General features: G+C 46.7%; 1 protein-coding gene across 2 annotated transcripts in view; it reads left to right on the forward strand.

Moving 5' to 3' along the window:
* Window positions 1-20,000, forward strand: part of LOC129860862 (plexin-A1-like) — a 334,577-nt gene that overhangs the window by 195,796 nt on the left and 118,781 nt on the right. For both annotated transcript variants that reach the window (XM_055931720.1, XM_055931721.1), the window contains exons 5-8: window positions 527-627; window positions 738-861; window positions 981-1,134; window positions 7,187-7,286. In XM_055931720.1, coding sequence (XP_055787695.1) covers window positions 527-627; window positions 738-861; window positions 981-1,134; window positions 7,187-7,286 — 479 coding nt within the window. The remainder of the gene's footprint in view (window positions 1-526; window positions 628-737; window positions 862-980; window positions 1,135-7,186; window positions 7,287-20,000) is intronic.

The following is a 20,000-nucleotide window of genomic DNA, read 5'->3' on the forward strand; positions in this document are numbered from 1 at the left end:
ATCTTGTCACGGACTGTTCTCTCTCACTCACTCACTCACTCACTCACTCACTCACTCACTCACTCACTCACTCACTCACACACACACACACACACACACACACACACACACACACACACACACACACACACACACACACACACACACACACACACACACACACACACAGTAATGGATGCACGTACACACACATGTACAGACGAACACAAGGAAGCACACACACAGAGGCCCAATAATAGCCTAATATGCTGGTGTCCAGTCGGTAGCGTTTGAGAGTGCAGGCCTGGGGGTGATTGAGACCAGACAGAACGGCTGTCTGTCACCTACTCGCTGCACAGAACACACAAGTGTTAGAGACAAGGACAAATCTGATCAAATCTGTTTTTAGAAAGACAACAGTGTGCCAGTTTGTCATGGTGTATATCAACAAATACTACATTCACAGCTGAACACTCATCCACCCCCTCTGTAAACTCTTAATTGTTCTATGATGTTAACCATGTGGATTGTTTCTGTGTGTTTACAGGTGAGCCGTGTTCCAGTGGAGAGCTGTGAGCAGTACTCCTCCTGCAGCGCCTGCCTGGGGTCAGGAGATCCCCACTGTGGCTGGTGTGTCCTTCACAATGTGTAAGTACTGTATGACCACACGAGCTGCTCTGACGCTGCGTACCTGACATTACTATGTCCTCAACTCCATACTATCAAGTCACCTGAAGAACCAAAACTCTCTCTGTCAGGTGTTCCAGGAAGGATCGTTGTGAGAGGGCTGATGAGCCTCAGCGTTTTGCCTCCCGAGTGGAGCAGTGTGTCAAACTCAGTGTCCAGCCTGGAAACATCTCTGTCACCATGTCCGAAGTCCAGGTGCGTCACCTGACAATAAATCATGTGTGTGCGTGCCTGTGTGCTTCTGTGTGTGTGTGTGTGTATGTGTTCTCACATTGACGTGTCCCTCACACTCTCCTCTCTCTCTGTATCCCTAGCTGGTGCTGCAGGCCCAGAATGTGCCTAACCTTTCAGCAGGGGTCAACTGCTCCTTTGAGGATTACACTGAGACAGAGGGACGCATCTTTGGGGGACGCATCTACTGCCTGTCCCCTTCCACACGAGAGGTCGCCCCCATCACACGCAACCAGGGTGAGACATTTAGCCACTGCATCCTCATGCTGCTATTTGCTAGTAATATAACCCAGTTACACTTTGTGTGAACAGCATTGGATTATTTGTATGTGTGTAGATTGTGTTGTACTAATGTACTATCACTCTTTCTTGGGAACAAACCTACTGTGAAGCTGTTAGGGCTGGGTTCCGGATAGAACCAAACAGGTGGGCTTATATATAGACCCTTTAGGCTTGCTATATATGAAGCAAGCCTTGAACCATTTTGGTTCTATCCAGAACCTTTTTTTCTAAGAGTTTACCATATTTAACTACAGTTGAAGTCGGAAGTTTATATTAAAGTCATTAAAACTCGTTTTTCAACCACTCCACACATTTCTTGTTAACAAACTATAGTTTTGGCAAGTCGGTTACGACATCTACTTTGTGCATGACACAAGTCATTTTTACAACAATTGTTTACAGACAGATTATTTCACTTATAATTCACTGTATCACAATTCCAGTGGGTCAGAAGTTTACATTCACTATGTTGACTGTGCCTTTAAACTGCTTGGAAAATTCCAGAAAATTATGTCATGGCTTTAGAAGCTTCTGATAGGTTAATTGACATCATTTGAGTCAATTGGAGGTGTACCTGTGGATGTAATTCAAGGCCTACCTTCAAACTCAGTGCCTCTTTGCTTGACATCATGGGAAAATCAAAAGAAATCAGCCAAGACCTCAGAAAAAAAATCTAGACCTCCACAAGTCTGGTTCATCCTTCGGAGCAATTTCCAAACACCTGAAGGTACCACGTTCATCTGTACAAACAATAGTACGCAAGTATAAACACCATGGGACCACGCAGCCGTCATATCGCTCAGGAAGGAGACACGTTCTGTCTCCTAGAGGTGAACGTACTTTGGTGAGAAAGTGCAAATCAATCCCAGAACAACAGCAAAGGACCTTGTGAAGATGCTGGAGGAAACCGGTATAAAAGTGTCTATATCCACAGTAAAACGAGTCCTATCGACATAACCTGAAAGGCAGCTCAGCAAGGAAGAAGCCACTGCTCCAAAACCGCCATAAAAATGCCAGACTACGGATTGCAACTGCACATGGGGACAAAGATCATACTTTTTGGAGAAATGTCCTCTGGTCTGATGAAACAAAAATAGAACAGTTTGGCCTTAATGACCATCGTTATGTTTGGAGGAAAAAGGGGGAGGCTTGCAAGCCAAAGAACACCATCCCAACCGTGAAGCACGGGGTTGGCATCATCATGTTGTGGGGGTGCTTTGCTGCAGGAGGGACTGGTGCACTTCACAAGATAGATGGCATCATGAGGCTGGAAAATTGTGTGGATATATTGAAGCAACATCTCAAGACATTAGTCAGGAAGTTAAAGCTTGGTCGCAAATGGGTCTTCCAAATGGACAATGACCCCAAGCATACTTCCAAAGTTGTGGCAAAATGGCTCAAGGACAACAAAGTCAAGGTATTGGAGTGGCCATCACAAAGCCCTGACCTCAATCCTATAGAAAATTTGAACTGAAAAAGCATGTGTGAGCAAGGAGGCCTACAAACCTGACTCAGTTACACCAGCTCTGTCAGGAGGAATGGGACAAAATTCACCCAACTTATTGTGGGAAGCTTGTGGAAGGTTACCCGAAACGTTTGACCCAAGTTAAACCATTTAAAGGCAATGCTACCAAATACTAATTGAGTGTATGTAAACTTCTGACCTACTGGGAATGTGATGAAAGAAATACAAGCTGAAATAAATCATTCTCTCTACTATTATTCTGACATGTCACATTCTTAAAATAAAGTGGTAATCCTAACTGACCTAAGACAGGGAATTTTTTACCAGGATTAAATGTCAGGAATTGTGAAAAACTGAGTTTAAATGTAATTAGCTAAGGTGTATGTAAACTTCCTACTTCAACTGTATATACCAGTATTGATGCAGCGACCGGTTTGGGTTTTACTTTCAATGTTTGGTTTGCTAAATGTCATATCCGGTGCATGTAATGCCTGTTTTTATAGTTTGGTCCGTTTGCTACTTTAGTTTTTATAGTTTGGTCCATTTGCTACTTGAGTTTTTATAGTTTGGTCCGTTTGCTACTTGAGTTTTTATAGTTTGGTCCGTTTGCTACTTGAGTTTTTATAGTTTGGTCCGTTTGCTACTTGAGTTTTTATAGTTTGGTCCGTTTGCTACTTGAGTTTTTATAGTTTGGTCCGTTTTCTACTTGAGTTTTTATAGTTTGGTCCGTTTGCTACTTGAGTTTTTATAGTTTGGTCCGTTTGCTACTTGAGTTTTTATAGTTTGGTCCGTTTGCTACTTGAGTTTTTATAGTTTGGTCCGTTTGCTACTTGAGTTTTTATAGTTTGGTCCGTTTGCTACTTGAGTCATCTTTCTCCTCTTCCTGCTGCATGCTGCTAACCACACCAAGCCCCACCCCCTGTCACTCAAGGAGAGAGCAGTTGCTCAACCATGGAGTCACAAGCACTTTCTTGTCATCCACTGCAGTCTGGTCAGGTGGATACTGACATGGTGTTCCATAATTACACTATCAGTTTGTGTATCTTACTGTCTGCCAACTACTGTCTGCTAGTTTGTCTTCTCTTAGCAAGTTGTTGCAAAAAAAAAATTGTGTTAGCCGCTAATACTTTACGAATGACATGTCACTGGCTTTCAGTAAATCACTCAACACTATACACGCAGCTAGTACAGCAACTGAATGACTGCAACACTTAACAAAGAACTGCAGTTAGTTTCGGAATGGGTAGCAAGGAATAAGTTAGTCCTACATATTTCCAAAACTAAAAGCATTGTATTTTGGACAAATCATTCACTAAACCCTAAACCTCAACTACATCTCCTAATGAATAATGTGTAAATTGAGCAAGTTGAGGTGACTAAACTGCTTGGAGTAACCCTGGATTATACACTGTAATGGTCAAAACATGTTGATACAACAGTAGCTGTCCATAAGTCTGTCCATAATAAAGCGCTGCTCTGCCTTCTTAACAACACTATCAACAAGGCAGGTCCTACAGGCCTTAGTTTTGTCACACCTAGACTACTGTTCAGTAGTGTGGTCAGGTGCCACAAAGAGGGACTTAGAAAGATTGCAGTTGGCTCAGAACAGGGCAGCACAGCTGGACCTTAAAAGTACACAGAGAGCTAACATGAATTATTTACAGTCCCCAAGTCCAGAACAGACTACGGGAGGCGCACAGTACTACGTAGAGCCATGACTACATGGAACTATATTCCACATCAGGTAACTGATGCAAGCAGTACAATCAGATTGATAAAAACAGGTAAAAATACACTTTATGGCACAGCGGGGACTGTGAAGAGACACACACAAAAGTATAGCCACATGCATAGGCACACATTGTGATATTGTTGAATGGTGGTATTAAACATGTTGTATTGTAGATGCTATGTAGTGGTGTAATAATGTTAATGTTATATGATGTCCTGTTTTATCTTTCATTGATGTAAGTGCTTTAATATATTTGGAGCCCAGGAAGAGTAGCTGCTGCCTTGGCAGGAACTAATGGGGATCCATAATAAACCCCAGGAAGAGTAGCTGCTGCCTTGGCAGGAACTAATGGGGATCCATAATAAACCCCTGGAAGAGTAGCTGCTGCCTTGGCAGGAACTAATGGGGATCCATAATAAACCCCAGGAAGAGTAGCTGCTGCCTTGGCAGGAACTAATGGGGATCCATAATAAACCCCAGGAAGAGTAGCTGCTGCCTTGGCAGGAACTAATGGGGATCCATAATAAACCCCAGGAAGAGTAGCTGCTGCCTTGGCAGGAACTAATGGGGATCCATAATACCCCAGGAAGAGTAGCTGATGCCTTGGCAGGAACTAATGGGGATCCATAATAAACCCCAGGAAGAGTAGCTGCTGCCTTGGCAAGAACTAATGGGGATCCATAATAAACCCCAGGAAGAGTAGCTGCTGCCTTGCCAGGAACTAATGGGGATCCATAATAAACCCCAGGAAGAGTAGCTGTTGCCTTGCCAGGAACTAATGGGGATCCATAATAAACCCCAGGAAGAGTAGCTGCTGCCTTGGCAGGAACTAATGGGGATCCATAATAAACCCCAGGAAGAGTAGCTGCTGCCTTGGCAGGAACTAATGGGGATCCATAATAAACCCCAGGAAGAGTAGCTGCTGCCTTGGCAAGAACTAATGGGGACCCATAATAAACCCCAGGAAGAGTAGCTGCTGCCTTGCCAGGAACTAATGGGGATCCATAATAAACCCCAGGAAGAGTAGCTGCTGCCTTGCCAGGAACTAATGGGGATCCATAATAAATACAAATATAAATACTAATCACAAACGTAGCTAGCTAATACAACCTGGTACCAGTGATGGTGTAAGCTTAGATAAACATGTTGTTTGTGCAATGGTATCTTCTAAATCAGAAAGGAATAGGCAAATAATGAATATGTTAGCTAGCTGCTCGTCGAACATCTAATTCCAAAATCATGGGCGTTAATATGGAGTTGGTCCCCCCTTTGCTGCTAAAACAGCCTCCACTCTTCTGGGAAGGCTTTCCACTAGATGTTGGAACATTGCTGCTGGGACTTGCTTCCATTCAGCTACAAGAGTATTAGTGAGGTCTGGCACTGATGTTGGGCGATTAGACCTGGCTCGCAGTCAGCGTTCCAATTCATCCCAAAGGTGTTCAATGGGGTTGAGGGAAGGGGCCATGTGCATGCCAGTCAAGTTCTTCCACAACAATATCCACAAACCATTACTGTATGGACCTCGCTTTGGGCACGGTGGCATTGTCATTTTGAAACAGGAGAGACCTTCCCCAAACTGTTGCCAGTTGGAAGCACAGAATCGTCTAGAATGTCATTGTACGCTGTTACGTTAATATTTCCCTTCACTGGAACTAAGGGACCGAGCCCGAACCAGGAAAAACAGCCCCAAACCATTATTCCTCCTCCACCATACTTTACAGTTGGCAATATGCATATGGGCAGGTAGCGTTCTCCTGGCATCCGCCAAACCCAGATTCGTCCTGTCGGACTGCCAGATGGTGAAGCGTGATTCATCACTCCAGAGAACACGTTTCCACTGCTAGAATGGCGGCGAGTTTTACCACACTCCAGCCGACGCTTGGCATTGCACATGGTAATCTTAGGCTTATGTGCAGCTGCTCGGCCATGGAAACCCATTTCATAAAGCTCCCGACGAACTGTTCTTGTGCTGACGTTGGTTCCAGAGGCAGTTTGGAACTCGCCAGTGAGCGTTGCAACCGAGGACAGACGATTTTTACACGCTACACGCTTCAGCACTCAGCGGTCCCGTTCTGTGAGCTTGTGTGGCCTACCACTTCTCGGCTGAGCCGTTGTTGCTCCTAGACATTTCCACTTCAGAATAACAGCACTTACAGTTGACTGGGGCAGCTCTAGCAGGGCAGAAATGTGACAATCTGACTTGCTGGAAAGGTAGCATCCTATGACAGTGTCACGTTGAAAGTCACTGAGCTCTTCAGTAAGACCATTCTACTGACAATGTTTGTCTATGGAGATTGCAAGGCTGTGTGCTCGATCTTTTATACCTGTCAGCAACGGGTGTGGCTGAAATAGCCGAAGCCACTAATTTGAAGGGGTCTTCACGTACTTTTGTATATATACTGTACAAGAGGTAAGAAAACATGCAATGTAACATCTATTTAGGGTCACCTGGAAACACTGACCAACACTTTGGTTCCTACCTTGTCAATAATTCCTCCCTGGTTTATGTATTTGTTGTCATGTCAAACCCCAATGTATTCAAGATGCTGCCCCCCAAAAAATTGGACATTAGATTGAACAGTATAAAACAATCAGAATGGAGAAAGTCCCATTGAAATCACTTAAAATGTATGTGTTGCCACCCTGAGGTCATGAGCAACTCATAAAGGCTATTTAGAGCTTGTATTATTCAAAAACATAAAATACCATTGAATATGATCATGCTGTCAAAAATGTGAAAAATATTGTGAAAGATTTATTGCCCTTATCACCCAGTTCTGGAAGCTGTATCTGACTGTAACTCTTTCTAGGGGACAAGCGTACTGTGAAGCTGTATCTGAAGTCTAAGGAGACAGGGAAGAAGTTTGCCAGTGTGGACTTTGTCTTCTACAACTGCAGTGTGCACCAATCGTAAGTTCCGCTTTACGATAATTCCGTGTGTGTGTGAGAGAGAAAGAGAGATCGAGAAAGAGGAGCGAGAAATCGGGAAAAGAGAAAGAGAGAAAAAGATACCCTCTCCTCTCTGCTCTGCAGTGCTTGTTACTGCTGATGAGATCAGACTCTTAATGTCATTTTCTTAATAACTTGGAGCTCCTCTGATGTCATTGATAAAGTTTTACTACACTGAGTTATGTTCCTTTACATCTGAGATCTGTCTCTTTCCCTCTCTTCCTCCCTTCCTCCACACCCCTCTCTCCACATGTTGCCTTGAGGCTGTCAGCCCCTGTATCTATCCCACCTTCCCTAACTCTGCCTTTCACTGAACATATACAGTACGAGTCAAAAGTTTGGACACACCTACTAATTCAAGGGTTTTTCTTTATTTTTGCTATTTTCTACATTGTATAATAATAATGAAGACATCAAAACTATTAAATAACACATATGGAATCATGTAGTAACCAAACAAGTGTTAAACAAATCAACATTTATTTTGTATTTGAGATTCTTCAAATTAGCCACCCTTTGCCTTGATGACAGCTTTGCACACTCTTGGTATTCTCTCAACCAGCTTCATGAGGTAGACACCTGGAATGCATTTCAGTTAACAGGTGTGCCTTGTTAAAAGTTAATTTGTGGAATTTCTTTCTTTCTTTTAATGCATTTGAGCTAATCAGTTGTGTTGTGACAAGGTAGGGGTGGTATACAGAAGATATCCCTTTTTGGTAAAAGACCAAGTCCATATTATGGCAAGAAAAGCTCAAATAAGCAAAGAGAAATGACAGTCCATCATTACTTTAAAACATGAATGTCAGTCAATACGGAATATTTCAAGAACTTTGAAGGTTTCTTCAAGTGCAGTCACAAAACCCATTAAGCGCTATGATGAAACTGGCTCTCATGTGGACCGCCACAGGAAAGGAAGACCCAGAGTTACCTCTGCTGCAGAGGATAAGTTCATTAGAGTTAAGTGCACCTCAGATTGCATCCCAAATAAATGCTTCAGAGTTCAAGTAACTGGCACATGTCAACATCAACTGTTCAAAGGAGACTGTGTGAATCAGGCCTTCATGGTCGAATTGCTGCAAAGAAACCACTACTAAAGGACAACAATAATAAGAAGAGATTTGCTTGGACCAAGAAACATGAGCAATGGACATTAGACCGGTGGAAATCTGTCCTTTGGTCTGATGAGTCCAAATGTGGGATTTTTGGTTCCAACAGCTTTGTCTTTGTGAGATGCAGAGTAGGTGAACGGAAGATCTCTGCATGTGTGGTTCCCACAGTGAAGCATGGAGGAGAAGATGTGAAGGTGTCGGCGTGGTTTGCTGGAGTCAGTGATTTATTTAGAATTCAAGGCACAGTTAACCAGCATGGCTACCACAGAATTTTGCAGCGATACGCCCTCCCATCTGGTTTGCGCTTAGTGGGAGTATCATTTGTTTTTCAACAGGACAATGACCCAACACACCTCCAGGCGTGTGTAAGGGCTATATGGCCAAGAAGCAGAGTGATGGGGTGCTGCATCATATGACCTGGCCTCCACAATCACCCGACCTCAACCCAATTGAGATGGTTTGGGATGAGTTGGACCACACAGTGAAGGAAAAGCAGCAAACCAGTGCTCAGCATATGTGGGAACTCCTTAAAGACTGTTGGAAAAGCATTCCAGGTGAAGCTGGTTGATAGAATCCCAAGAGTGCAAAGCTGTCATCAAGGCAAAAAGTGGCTACTTTGAAGAATCTAAAATCTAAAATATATTTCGATTCATTTAACACTTTTTTGGTAACTACATGATTCCATGTGTGTTATTTCATGGTTTTGATGTCTTCACTATTATTCTACAATGTAGAAAATAGTAAAAATAAAGAAAAGCCCTTGAATGAGTAGGTGTGTCCAAACTTTTGACTGGTACTGTATTTATGGTCCAAAGACCGCCATCTTCCCTCTCACCCATTTCCCACCCCATTACTATATATTTAATCTCTCCCTCTTCCTCTCTACTCTTCCTTCCCCATTCTCTCGCTTTCTGTCTCATCCTCTTTCCCCTATGTCTCTTCTCCCTCTTCTCCCTCTAACTCTCCTCTACCCCCTCATTCTCGCCCTCTCCTTCCCTCTAACTCTCCTCTACCCCTCTCATTCGCTCCTCCCCTCTAACTCTCCTCTACCCCCTCATTCTCTCCCTCTCCTCCCCTCTAACTCTCCTCTACCCCCCTCATTCTCTCCTTCTCCCCCCTCTACCTCTCCTCTACCCCTCATTCTATCCCTCCCCTCTAACTCTCCTCTCCTCCCCTCTAACTCTCCTCTACCCCCCTCATTCTCTCCCTCTCCTCTAACTCTCCTCTCCTCCCCTCTAACTCTCCTCTACCCCCCTCATTCTCTCCCTCTCCTCTAACTCTCCTCTCCTCCCCTCTAACTCTCCTCTTCCCCCCTCATTCTCTCCCTCTCCTCCCCTCTAACTCTCCTCTACCCCCCTCATTCTCTCCCTCTCCTCCCCTCTAACTCTCCTCTACCCCCCCCATTCTCTCCCTCTCCTCTAACTATCCTCTTCCTCCCTCATTCTCTCCCTCTCCCCCCCTCTAACTATCCTCTTCCTCCCTCATTCTCTCCCTCTCCCCCCCTCTAACTATCCTCTTCCTCCCTCATTCTCTCCCTCTCCCCCCCTCTAACTCTCCTCTTCCCCCCTCATTCTCTCCCTCTCCCCCCCTCTAACTCTCCTCTTCCTCCCTCATTCTCTCCCTCTCCTCCCCTCTAATTCTCCTCTTCCTCCCTCATTCTCTCCCTCTCCTCCCCTCTAACTCTCCTCTTCCTCCCTCATTCTCTCCCTCTCCTCCCCTCTATCTCTCCTCTTCCTCCCCCATTCTCTCCCTCTCCTCCCTTCTACCTCTCCCCTTCCTTTCCTGTTCTCCCTTTCTCTCTTATTTCCTGTTGGTCCTCTCTCTCTTATTTCCTGTTGGTCCTCTCTCTCTTATTTCCTGTTGGTCCTCTCTCTCTTATTTCCTGTTGGTCCTCTCTCCTTCTGGTCCAGATGTTCCTCTCTGCTCTTATTTATCAAACTGATTTTTTCCTGCTCTGTGAGCTGCATACATTAGCACAGCAATATTATACTAATTAGCTGCCCTGGCGCCCCATTACAGCTGGACATAATGGAGAGTGTATGTAAAGTGTTCACCTGGACCTCTTATCAAGGCCCGATTCAACGTCTTTGAACCTAGAGGATGTGTGATTATATATGGGCCTCTTTAATGTGTGGGTGTGCGCTGTCTACCATGTGTTTGTGAGGGACTGTGTGTGTGTGTGTATGTATGTGTGTGTGTGCGTGCGTGCGTGCGCTCGTGCGTGTGTGCATGAGGACTGGTTAAGCACTCTCACCATGCCTCTCTCATTGAATAAGCAGGCATAGTGAGGTCTTTGATGTGCTGTATGCAACACAGCCCACCAGGACATTACAGTACACTACAGTCTAGTTTTAACAACCCAGCCTTGTCAGCCACATAGAACCCACATGACCCCCTGACCTACTCCCCTCGTGACCTCTGACCCCTGACCCCAGCGTGTGTAGACTGCCAGTGGGCCGGGTGTGCCAACGGGGCTGCTGTGCAATATAAAGCTTTCCTTAGAGGTGATGGGCATGGTGGGCGGAGAGGGCACTTTACTTGGCAAGGCACATTTTTCCGCCAGCTATTTACATACACAGTAACAATATTAGAGTTTTGCATTTAAAAGACTGCCGGAATAGTTTAATTTAGCGTGTGAGGGACTGAATGTATTTTTAATGAGAGGAGCGAGGAGGAAAAGGGGGGAGGAGTGAAAACAAGTGAAGGAGAGATGGATTGTGCCCTTTGTGTTGGGGATAATGCATCCACAGAGCTAAAAGGTTAGCGCCTCAGCCAAACCACAGCGCCTATTAGAATATAAAAAGAATGAGGAAATGCATGCAGGATTCAGAGCCTTGAAAAGGCCCACTCATGGAAGGCAGAGAGCCCTGAGACAGGCTCTCGTAGGCGGGCTGGGTGTTCACTTCATCTCCCTGCTACCAGTGTTAAGGAAGCTTCTCTGAAAATCTAGTTTACCAAGCTACCACTTACTTCACACTGGAAGAAATGAAGCTACACTACAGCTATCCTTTAGAAAAATACTGTTGAATTAACCAAAGTTAAAAAGTAGTTTGCTACATTCAAACTGCTTAATGAAAAAATATCATATGTACATCTGAAATGTCAAATACAAATTGCAAGAACAGATCACTTTGGGGTCATATGTTAACAGAATGTGTAATTTAGCCTATTAAACACAATAATGACTTTTCAAGTGAGAGTTAGGCAGGTCTGATGCTGAAAAGACAGGAAATGATTGCCCACTTCACCCATATTAGTATTGTTATTATTTTAAAGCAGTGTGTAGTTCCAGTAGTTAGCTACACCACTACATGCCAAGAAAGTCATTAACTAGTGAAAACACAACCTAGATTTGAATCTAGTTCAACTACCACCAAGCTACTGCAAAATGTACTTCATTGACTAGTTTAACTACATGTAGTTAACTACTCCCCAACACTGCTGCCTGCTACTGCTCTGGTGCTGCTTGAATCACCTGTTGTAACAGGACAAGAACATTGAGCTACAACATTCTGATAACATTCTATCAATGTAAAGAGTGGTTTAGATGGGAATAAGAGGTCTTCTTTTGTGGCATCCACTCTCACTTCAGTGATTCCAATTGTCTTTTCAATCTAACACTCAGTTTGTTCTGCACATACAGTATCTATCACAGAACACACTGTAGGTGTTCTGATGAAAACAACTAGAGATACGTACTGATACAGCTGATAGATGTTCTGGGTAGTTAGGTTGGAGGTAGAGGGGAGAAGCTGAGTTTATTGTTGCCCGGGTTCAGGTGTGATATTTCCAGGCAGCAGAGGGTAAGTGATAGGGCTCTGGTCCTGGCATGGTGCCAGTCTACCTGTCAGTACTGAGTCTAATAGACTGTATGTCTGAATCCCTTGCCTAAACCTCTCCTCTACCATTTCTCTCATTTACCTCTACCTTTCCTCCTGAACCAGGCAGAACAAAGGAAACAGCCTCTGAGTGTTTATTTACCCAGCTCCTGAATAGGCACTATAGCAACAATAAAGCATGTTTGGAATTTAAGCAGAAACAAGCAAAGCTTTAATTAAACCCATGTATTTTTCATTTGACTGGGCAAGTCAGTTAAGACCAAATTCTCATTTACAGTGACGGCCTACACCGGCCAAACCCGGACGGCTCTGGGCTAATTGTGCGCCGCCCTATGGGACTCCCAATCACGGCTGGTTGTGATACAATCTAGATTTGAACTAGGGTGTCTGTAGTGACGCCTCTAGCACTGAGATGCAGTCCCTTGGACAGCTGCGCCACTTGGGAGCCCGATATGGGTGGGGCACAATTGGCCCAGTGTCGTCCGGGTTTGGCCGGTGTAGGCCGTCATTGTAAATAAGAATTTGTTCTTAACTGACAAATAACATAAATAAAACTAAATAGGATCATTATATCAATGTATCTGTTTATTGATACTGATATGAAGTATATTTTAACAGTGGGAAATGGTAGATCTATTGTAGGTCTACTGTATGCATACTTAAATAAATCTATTCTGTATTTGATTAAGTAATAATGTATGCTTTTGGGTGGTCTGTTTAGCAGACAGGGAACATTGACTAGTTTGCAGTAGCAGCCCCAGAGCACGACAGAGGCTTTGATTTCCTGATGTAGGACATACACATCTCCCAGTGTGGCGCTAAGAATCAGCAGGGTTCAAAGGGCATCGCCCCCTTCTCTGTCTGCATCTAGCTGGGATCGATAGACCCAGATGTCTGGAGACTAGAAGGTAATACCCCTCAGAAGCAAACAAATAGCAGGCTGTTAGCATTGCACAAATCCACTCTCTCTCTCTCTCTCTCTCTCTCTCTCTCTCTCTCTCTCTCTCTCTCTCTCTCTCTCTCTCTCTCTCTCTCGATCTCTCGCTCTCTCTCTCTCTCTCTCTCTCTCTCTCGCTCTCTCGCTCTCTCTCTCTCTCTGTCTCTCTCTGTCACTCTGTCTCGCACTCTCTCTGTCTCTCTCTCTGTCTCTCTCTCTCTCTCTCTCTCTCTCTCTCTCTCTCGCTCTCTCTCTCTCTCTGTCTCTCTCTGTCACTCTGTCTCGCACTCTCTCTGTCTCTCTCTCTGTCTCTCTCTGTCACTCTCTGTCACTCTGTCTCGCACTGTCTCTCTCTGTGTCTTTCTCTCTTATTCTCTCTCTCTCTCTGTCTCTCTCTCTCTCTGTCTTTCTCTCTTACTCTCTCTCTCTCTCTGTCTCTCTCTGTCACTCTGTCTCGCAGCTCTCTCTGTCTCTCTCTCTGTGTCTTTCTCTCTTACTTTCTCGCTCTCTCTCTGTCTCTCTCGCTGTCTCTCTCTCTCTATCTCTCTCTCTCTGTCTCTCTCTCTGTGTCTTTCTCTCTTATTATCTCGCTCTCTCTCTGTCTCTCTCGCTGTCTCTCTCGCTGTCTCTCTCTCTCTCTCAATCTCTCTCTCTCTCTCTCTGTCTCTCTCTCTCTCACTTCTTCCCTATAGTAACACACATACAGGAATCGGTTATAGACTTTATCCCATAGAGCTAGGATGGTAGTGGGTCCTGCTCATTATAGTAGTGTGGAGCTGTGCTACCCATGCCTCATTCTGTCACTGGAATACGGGAGTAAGAGGCACGTTAAAGGGCTTTGTAGAACTCATAAAGATTTTTGAGAAATCAATGTGTTTATGTGGGGCGAAGCGGAGTGGATTCAAACTAATGCATGTATTTTATTTTATCCTCTATTTTACTCTCCTGTAGCTATAACATCCTTTTTGAGGCTGCTGGTAATCTATGTTCATTTATGCTTTCTGAACTAAGGAAAAAAACAGGCTTATCTGGGCCTTGCAGCTTATTTGAATATAAGCCTTTGAACATGTTGAATAGGAAGGAGGAGTAAATCGCTCTCGTCATGTTCCTCTCTGTGGTTATTTTACCGTCTGTTGGAGACATGGCAACTGGAAGATGAAAACTTTGCTGTGTTCTGCTCTGTTCGGTTCTGTTCGGTTCTGCTCTGTTCTGCTCACACCAATCTGTGGCTCACACTGTTACGCTCGATGAGGATAAAGGTAAGGAGTCAGGCGCAGAGAGCAAAGGTAACGGGAAAAAACCACTTTTAATGTCCACCCAGAAATACAACTGGTAATGTCAAAAAAACATTGGCGTACAACTCCAACCTGAATAAAGTCCAAAACTGGAAACATAAATACAGACTGTGGTAAATCCCAATGAAAAATAGCAACCTCAACATACAAACAGAGAAACAAGCCCGCACAAACATAAACGGGCTAAACGAACTTAAATAACCCCACCCTAACAACCAAACACTAAACAGGTGAAATCAATTAGACAAAAACAAACGAAAAGGAAAAAAGGATCGGTGGCAGCTAGTAGACCGGCGACGACGACCGCCGAGCGCCACTCGAACAGGAAGGAAGGCCACCTTCGGTAATACTCGTTACAGTACCCCCCTCCTGACGCGCAGCTCCCGCAGCGCGCCGACGCCGGCCTCGAGGACGACCCGGGGGCCGAGGCGCAGGGCGATCCGGATGGAGGCGATGGAACTCTCTCAGCATAGATGGATCCAATATATCCCCCACCGGGACCCAGCACCTCTCCTCCGGACCGTACCCCTCCCAGTCCACGAGGTACTGAAGGCCCCCCACCCGACGTCTGGAATCCAGAATAGACCTTATCCTGTACGCCGGGGACCCCTCTATATCCAGAGGGGGTGGAGGGACCTCCGGCACCTCACCTTCCTGCATGGGACCAGCTACCACCGGCCTGAGGAGAGACACATGAAATGAGGGGTTAATACGATAATAAGAAGGAAGTAACAATCGGTAACACACCTCATTTATTCTCCTCAGGACTTTAAATGGCCCTACACACTGCGGACCCAGCTTCCGGCAGGGCAGGCGGAGGGGCAGGTTTCGGGTCGAGAGCCAGACCCTATCCCCCGGTGCAAACACGGGGGCCTCACTGCGGTGACGGTCAGCGCTCTTCTTCTGTCGTCTACTCGCCTGACGCAGAGACTCCTGGACGGCTCTCCAAGTCTCCTTAGAGCGCTGTACCCACTCCTCCACCGCAGGAGCCTCGGTCTGACTCTGATGCCATGGTGCCAGAACCGGCTGATACCCCAACACACACTCAAATGGTGACATGTTGGTAGAGGAGTGGCTTAGTGAGTTCTGAGCGATCTCTGCCCAAGGGATGTATCTTGACCACTCCCCTGGCCGGTCCTGGCAATACGACCGCAGAAACCTACCCACCTCCTGGTTCACTCTCTCCACCTGCCCATTACTCTCCGGGTGATACCCCGATGTAAGGCTGACCGAGACCCCCAAATGCTCCATAAACGCCTTCCATATTCTGGAAGTAAACTGGGGACCCCGATCAGAAACAATATCCTCGGGCACCCCGTAATGCCGGAAGACATGGGTAAATAATGCCTCCGCAGTCTGCAGGGCCGTAGGGAGACCGGGCAACGGGATAAGACGGCAGGACTTAGAGAACCGATCCACAACGACCAGGATCGTAGTGTTCCCCTGAGATGGAGGTAAGTCAGTCAGAAAATCTACCGAAAGATGGGACCACGGCCGTTGTGGAACGGGGAGGGGTTGTAACTTCCCTCGAGGCAGGTGCCTAGGAGCCTTACTCTGAGCGCACACCGAACAGGAAGAGACATAGAATCGCACATCCTTCTCCAAGGTGGGCCACCAGTACTTCCCCCTAAGACCTCGCACTGTCCTCGAAATACCCGGGTGACCCGACGAGAGTATACCATGAGCCCATCGAATCAATTGATCACGAACAGCGAGCGGTACATACCTACGCCCCTCCGGGCACTGTGGAGGTGCAGGTTCCTCCCTTAACGCCCGCTCGATGTCCGCGTCCACCTCCCATACTATCGGTGCCACCAACTTGGCCGCCGGAATGATGGGAGTAGGATCGATGGACCGTTCCTCTGAGTCATAGAGACGAGACAGCGCGTCGGCCTTAGTATTAAGTGAACCTGGTCGATACGAGATAGTAAAACGAAATCTGGTGAAATACATGGCCCACCTTGCCTGACGCGGATTCAGTCTCTTAGCTGATCGAATATACTCCAGGTTACGGTGGTCAGTCCAGATGAGAAAAGGGTGCTTAGCCCCCTCAAGCCAGTGTCTCCACACCTTCAAGGCCTTAACCATAGCCAACAACTCCCTATCCCCCACATCATAATTCCGCTCCGCTGGCCCAAGTTTTTTCGAAAAAAAAGCACAAGGGCGGAGTTTTGGTGGCACACCCGAGCGCTGTGAGAGCACCGCTCCAACCCCAGCCTCGGATGCGTCCACCTCTACTATAAACGCCAAAGAAGGGTCCGGATGCGCCAACACTGGCGCCTCGGTAAACAGCACCTTCAACCTACAGAAGGCCCTGTCTGCCTCTGCCGACCACTGCAAACGCACCGGCCCCCCCTTCAGGAGTGAGGTAATAGGGGCTGCTACCTGACCAAAACCCCGGATAAACCTCCGGTAGTAATTGGCAAACCCTAAGAACCGCTGCACCTCTTTTACCGTGGTCGGAGTCGGCCAATTACGCACGGCTTTTACGCGGTCACCCCCTATATCCACCCCCGAGCTGGAAATGCGGTAACCCAGGAAGGAAACGGCTTGTTTAGAAAACTCACATTTCTCCGCCTTCACGTACAAGTCATGCTCCAGCAGTCGCCCAAGAACCTTGCGCACCAGAGACACATGCGCGGCGCGTGTAGCAGAGTAGATCAAAATATCGTCAATATACACCACCACACCCTGTCCGTGCAGGTCTCTGAGAATCTCGTCAACAAAGGATTGAAAGACAGCTGGAGCATTCTTTAACCCGTACGGCATGACGAGGTACTCATAATGGCCCGATGTAGTACTAAACGCGGTTTTCCACTCATCTCCCTCCCGAATACGCACCAGATTATACGCGCTCCTGAGATCCAGTTTCGTGAAGAACCGTGCTCCGTGGAATGATTCCATCGCCGTAGCGATGAGAGGTAGTGGGTAACTAAAACCCACCGTGATGGAATTGAGACCTCGATAATCAATACACGGACGCAACCCACCATCCTTTTTCTTCACAAAAAAGAAACTCGAAGAGACGGGTGACATGGAGGGCCGAATGAATCCTTGTCCCAGAGCTTCCGTGACATATGTCTCCATAGCCAACGTCTCCTCCTGGGACAAAGGATACACATGACTCCTGGGAAGTGCAGCGTTTACCTGGAGGTTTATCACGCAATCCCCCTGTCGATGGGGAGGTAATTGGGTCGCCTTCTTTTTACTGAAGGCGATAGCCAAATCGGCATACTCAGCGGGAATGCGCACGGTGGAAACCTGGTCTGGACTCTCCACCGTTGTCGCACCGATGGAAACTCCTACACACCTGCCTGAACACTCATCAGACCACCCCTGTAGAGCTCCCTGTTTCCACGAAATAGTCGGATTGTGAATAGCCAGCCAAGGAATTCCCAGCACTACCGGAAACGCAGGTGAATCGATAAGAAACAGACTAATCCGTTCCTTATGATTCCCCTGCGTAATCATCTCCAAAGGAATTGTGGACTCCCTGACCAGGCCTGACCCTAACGGTCGACTATCTAAAGAATGTACAGAAAAAGGGGGGTCAACCTTAACTAACGGAATCCTCAACCTCTGAGCGAGTCCGCGATCTATAAAATTTCCAGCTGCGCCTGAATCGACTAGCGCCTTATGCTGGAGAGAGGGAAAAAATTTAAGGAAGCATATTAACAAAAACATGTGACCAACAGGAAGCTCTGGGAGAGTGTGGTGCTGACTCACCTGAGGTGACCGAGGAGTGTTCTGCCTGCCCTCTCTATTCCCAGATGACCTCCTCCAGCACCGACCGGAAGTGTGCCCTCTTCGGCCACAACTGGTACAGGAGGAGCCTCCTCCGATCTCCCTAGATGCTGCCCCTCCTAGCTCCATCGGGATGGGAGCAGGAGGGTCAGGAGATGGAACGAACAGGACCCTTTCAGAACGTCCGCGAGCAGCTAGCAGATGGTCTAATCGGATAGACATGTCTATTAGTTCATCCAAACTTAGCGAAGTGTCCCGACAAGCCAGCTCTCTGCGGACGTCCTCTCTCAGGCTACACCTGTAATGGTCTATCAGGGCCCTGTCGTTCCATCCTGCTCCAGCAGCCAAGGTCCGGAAATCCAGCGCGAAGTCCTGCGCGCTCCTCGTCCCCTGTCGTAGATGGAACAGTCTCTCACCCGCCGCTCGGCCATCTGGAGGGTGATCAAACACGGCCCGAAAACGGCGGGTGAACTCCGGGTAGTGGCCCCTCGCTGAGTCGGCCCCGTTCCAAACTGCATTGGCCCACTCTAGGGCTCTACCCGTCAGGCAGGAGACGAGGACACTCACGCTCTCCTCATCCGAGGGAGCCGGTCGAACGGTGGCCAGGTACAGGTCTAATTGTAGCAGGAATCCCTGGCACCCCGCCGCCGCTCCATCGTACTGGCTAGGAGGCGTAATACGCAACGCGCTGGTACCGGGTCCCGCTGGAGGAGATGGTAATGGTGCTGGAGGGAGGGTAGGTGGGCTTGTAGTGTTTGTAGGGAGACCACTCCTCTCCCAACGATCCATCCTCTCCATCATAAGATCCATTGCTGATCCAATACGATGAAGGATGGACGTGTGATGAAGGACTCTCTCCTCCATCGTGGGGAGAGGGGTGGTCGCTGCTCCTGCTGGCTCCATTCGGGGTGCGGGCTTCTGTTACGCTCGATGAGGATAAAGGTAAGGAGTCAGGCGCAGAGAGCAAAGGTAATGTCAAAAAAACATTGGCGTACAACTCCAACCTGAATAAAGTCCAAAACTGGAAACATAAATACAGACTGTGGTAAATCCCAATGAAAAATAGCAACCTCAACATACAAACAGAGAAACAAGCCCGCACAAACATAAACGGGCTAAACGAACTTAAATAACCCCACCCTAACAACCAAACACTAAACAGGTGAAATCAATTAGACAAAAACAAACGAAAAGGAAAAAAGGATCGGTGGCAGCTAGTAGACCGGCGACGACGACCGCCGAGCGCCACTCGAACAGGAAGGAAGGCCACCTTCGGTAATACTCGTTACACACACAGATACTTCCCTGTGTTGTAGCATTTGACCAAGCAGCCCTACCACACTGTTAGCTCCAAGGGCCAATAATAAAAATGAATTCAGAACATGGAGACACACTGACACGTTCTTCCCAAAGTAAGATAATTACTCTACTGAAAAGACTTTAAAAGTTTGAGGTAGATGACCTTTAAGTACAGAGCAAAAATGGTGTTGAATCACCTTATACAGGCTGTTGGTCTACCCTAGTGTTTAGGATGGAAGATGGAAGAGCCAGCCTCAGAGGCAGGGTTGGTTCTGAACATCTATTCTAAAGGCTGATTGATCAATTAACTGAGTCAAATGTTTCATTAAGCATCTACCCGTGTCCTGGAAGGCTGTGTTGTATTCTAATGTTGCTTCTAAATGATTGTTAAATGACTTAATTGGACAAATCACCAGCAGAATTGATCTTGATGAGTTTGTGTACCCGTGTTA

This window comes from Salvelinus fontinalis, chromosome 8 (genome assembly GCF_029448725.1).
Source record: "Salvelinus fontinalis isolate EN_2023a chromosome 8, ASM2944872v1, whole genome shotgun sequence".
Lineage (NCBI taxonomy): Eukaryota > Metazoa > Chordata > Actinopteri > Salmoniformes > Salmonidae > Salvelinus > Salvelinus fontinalis.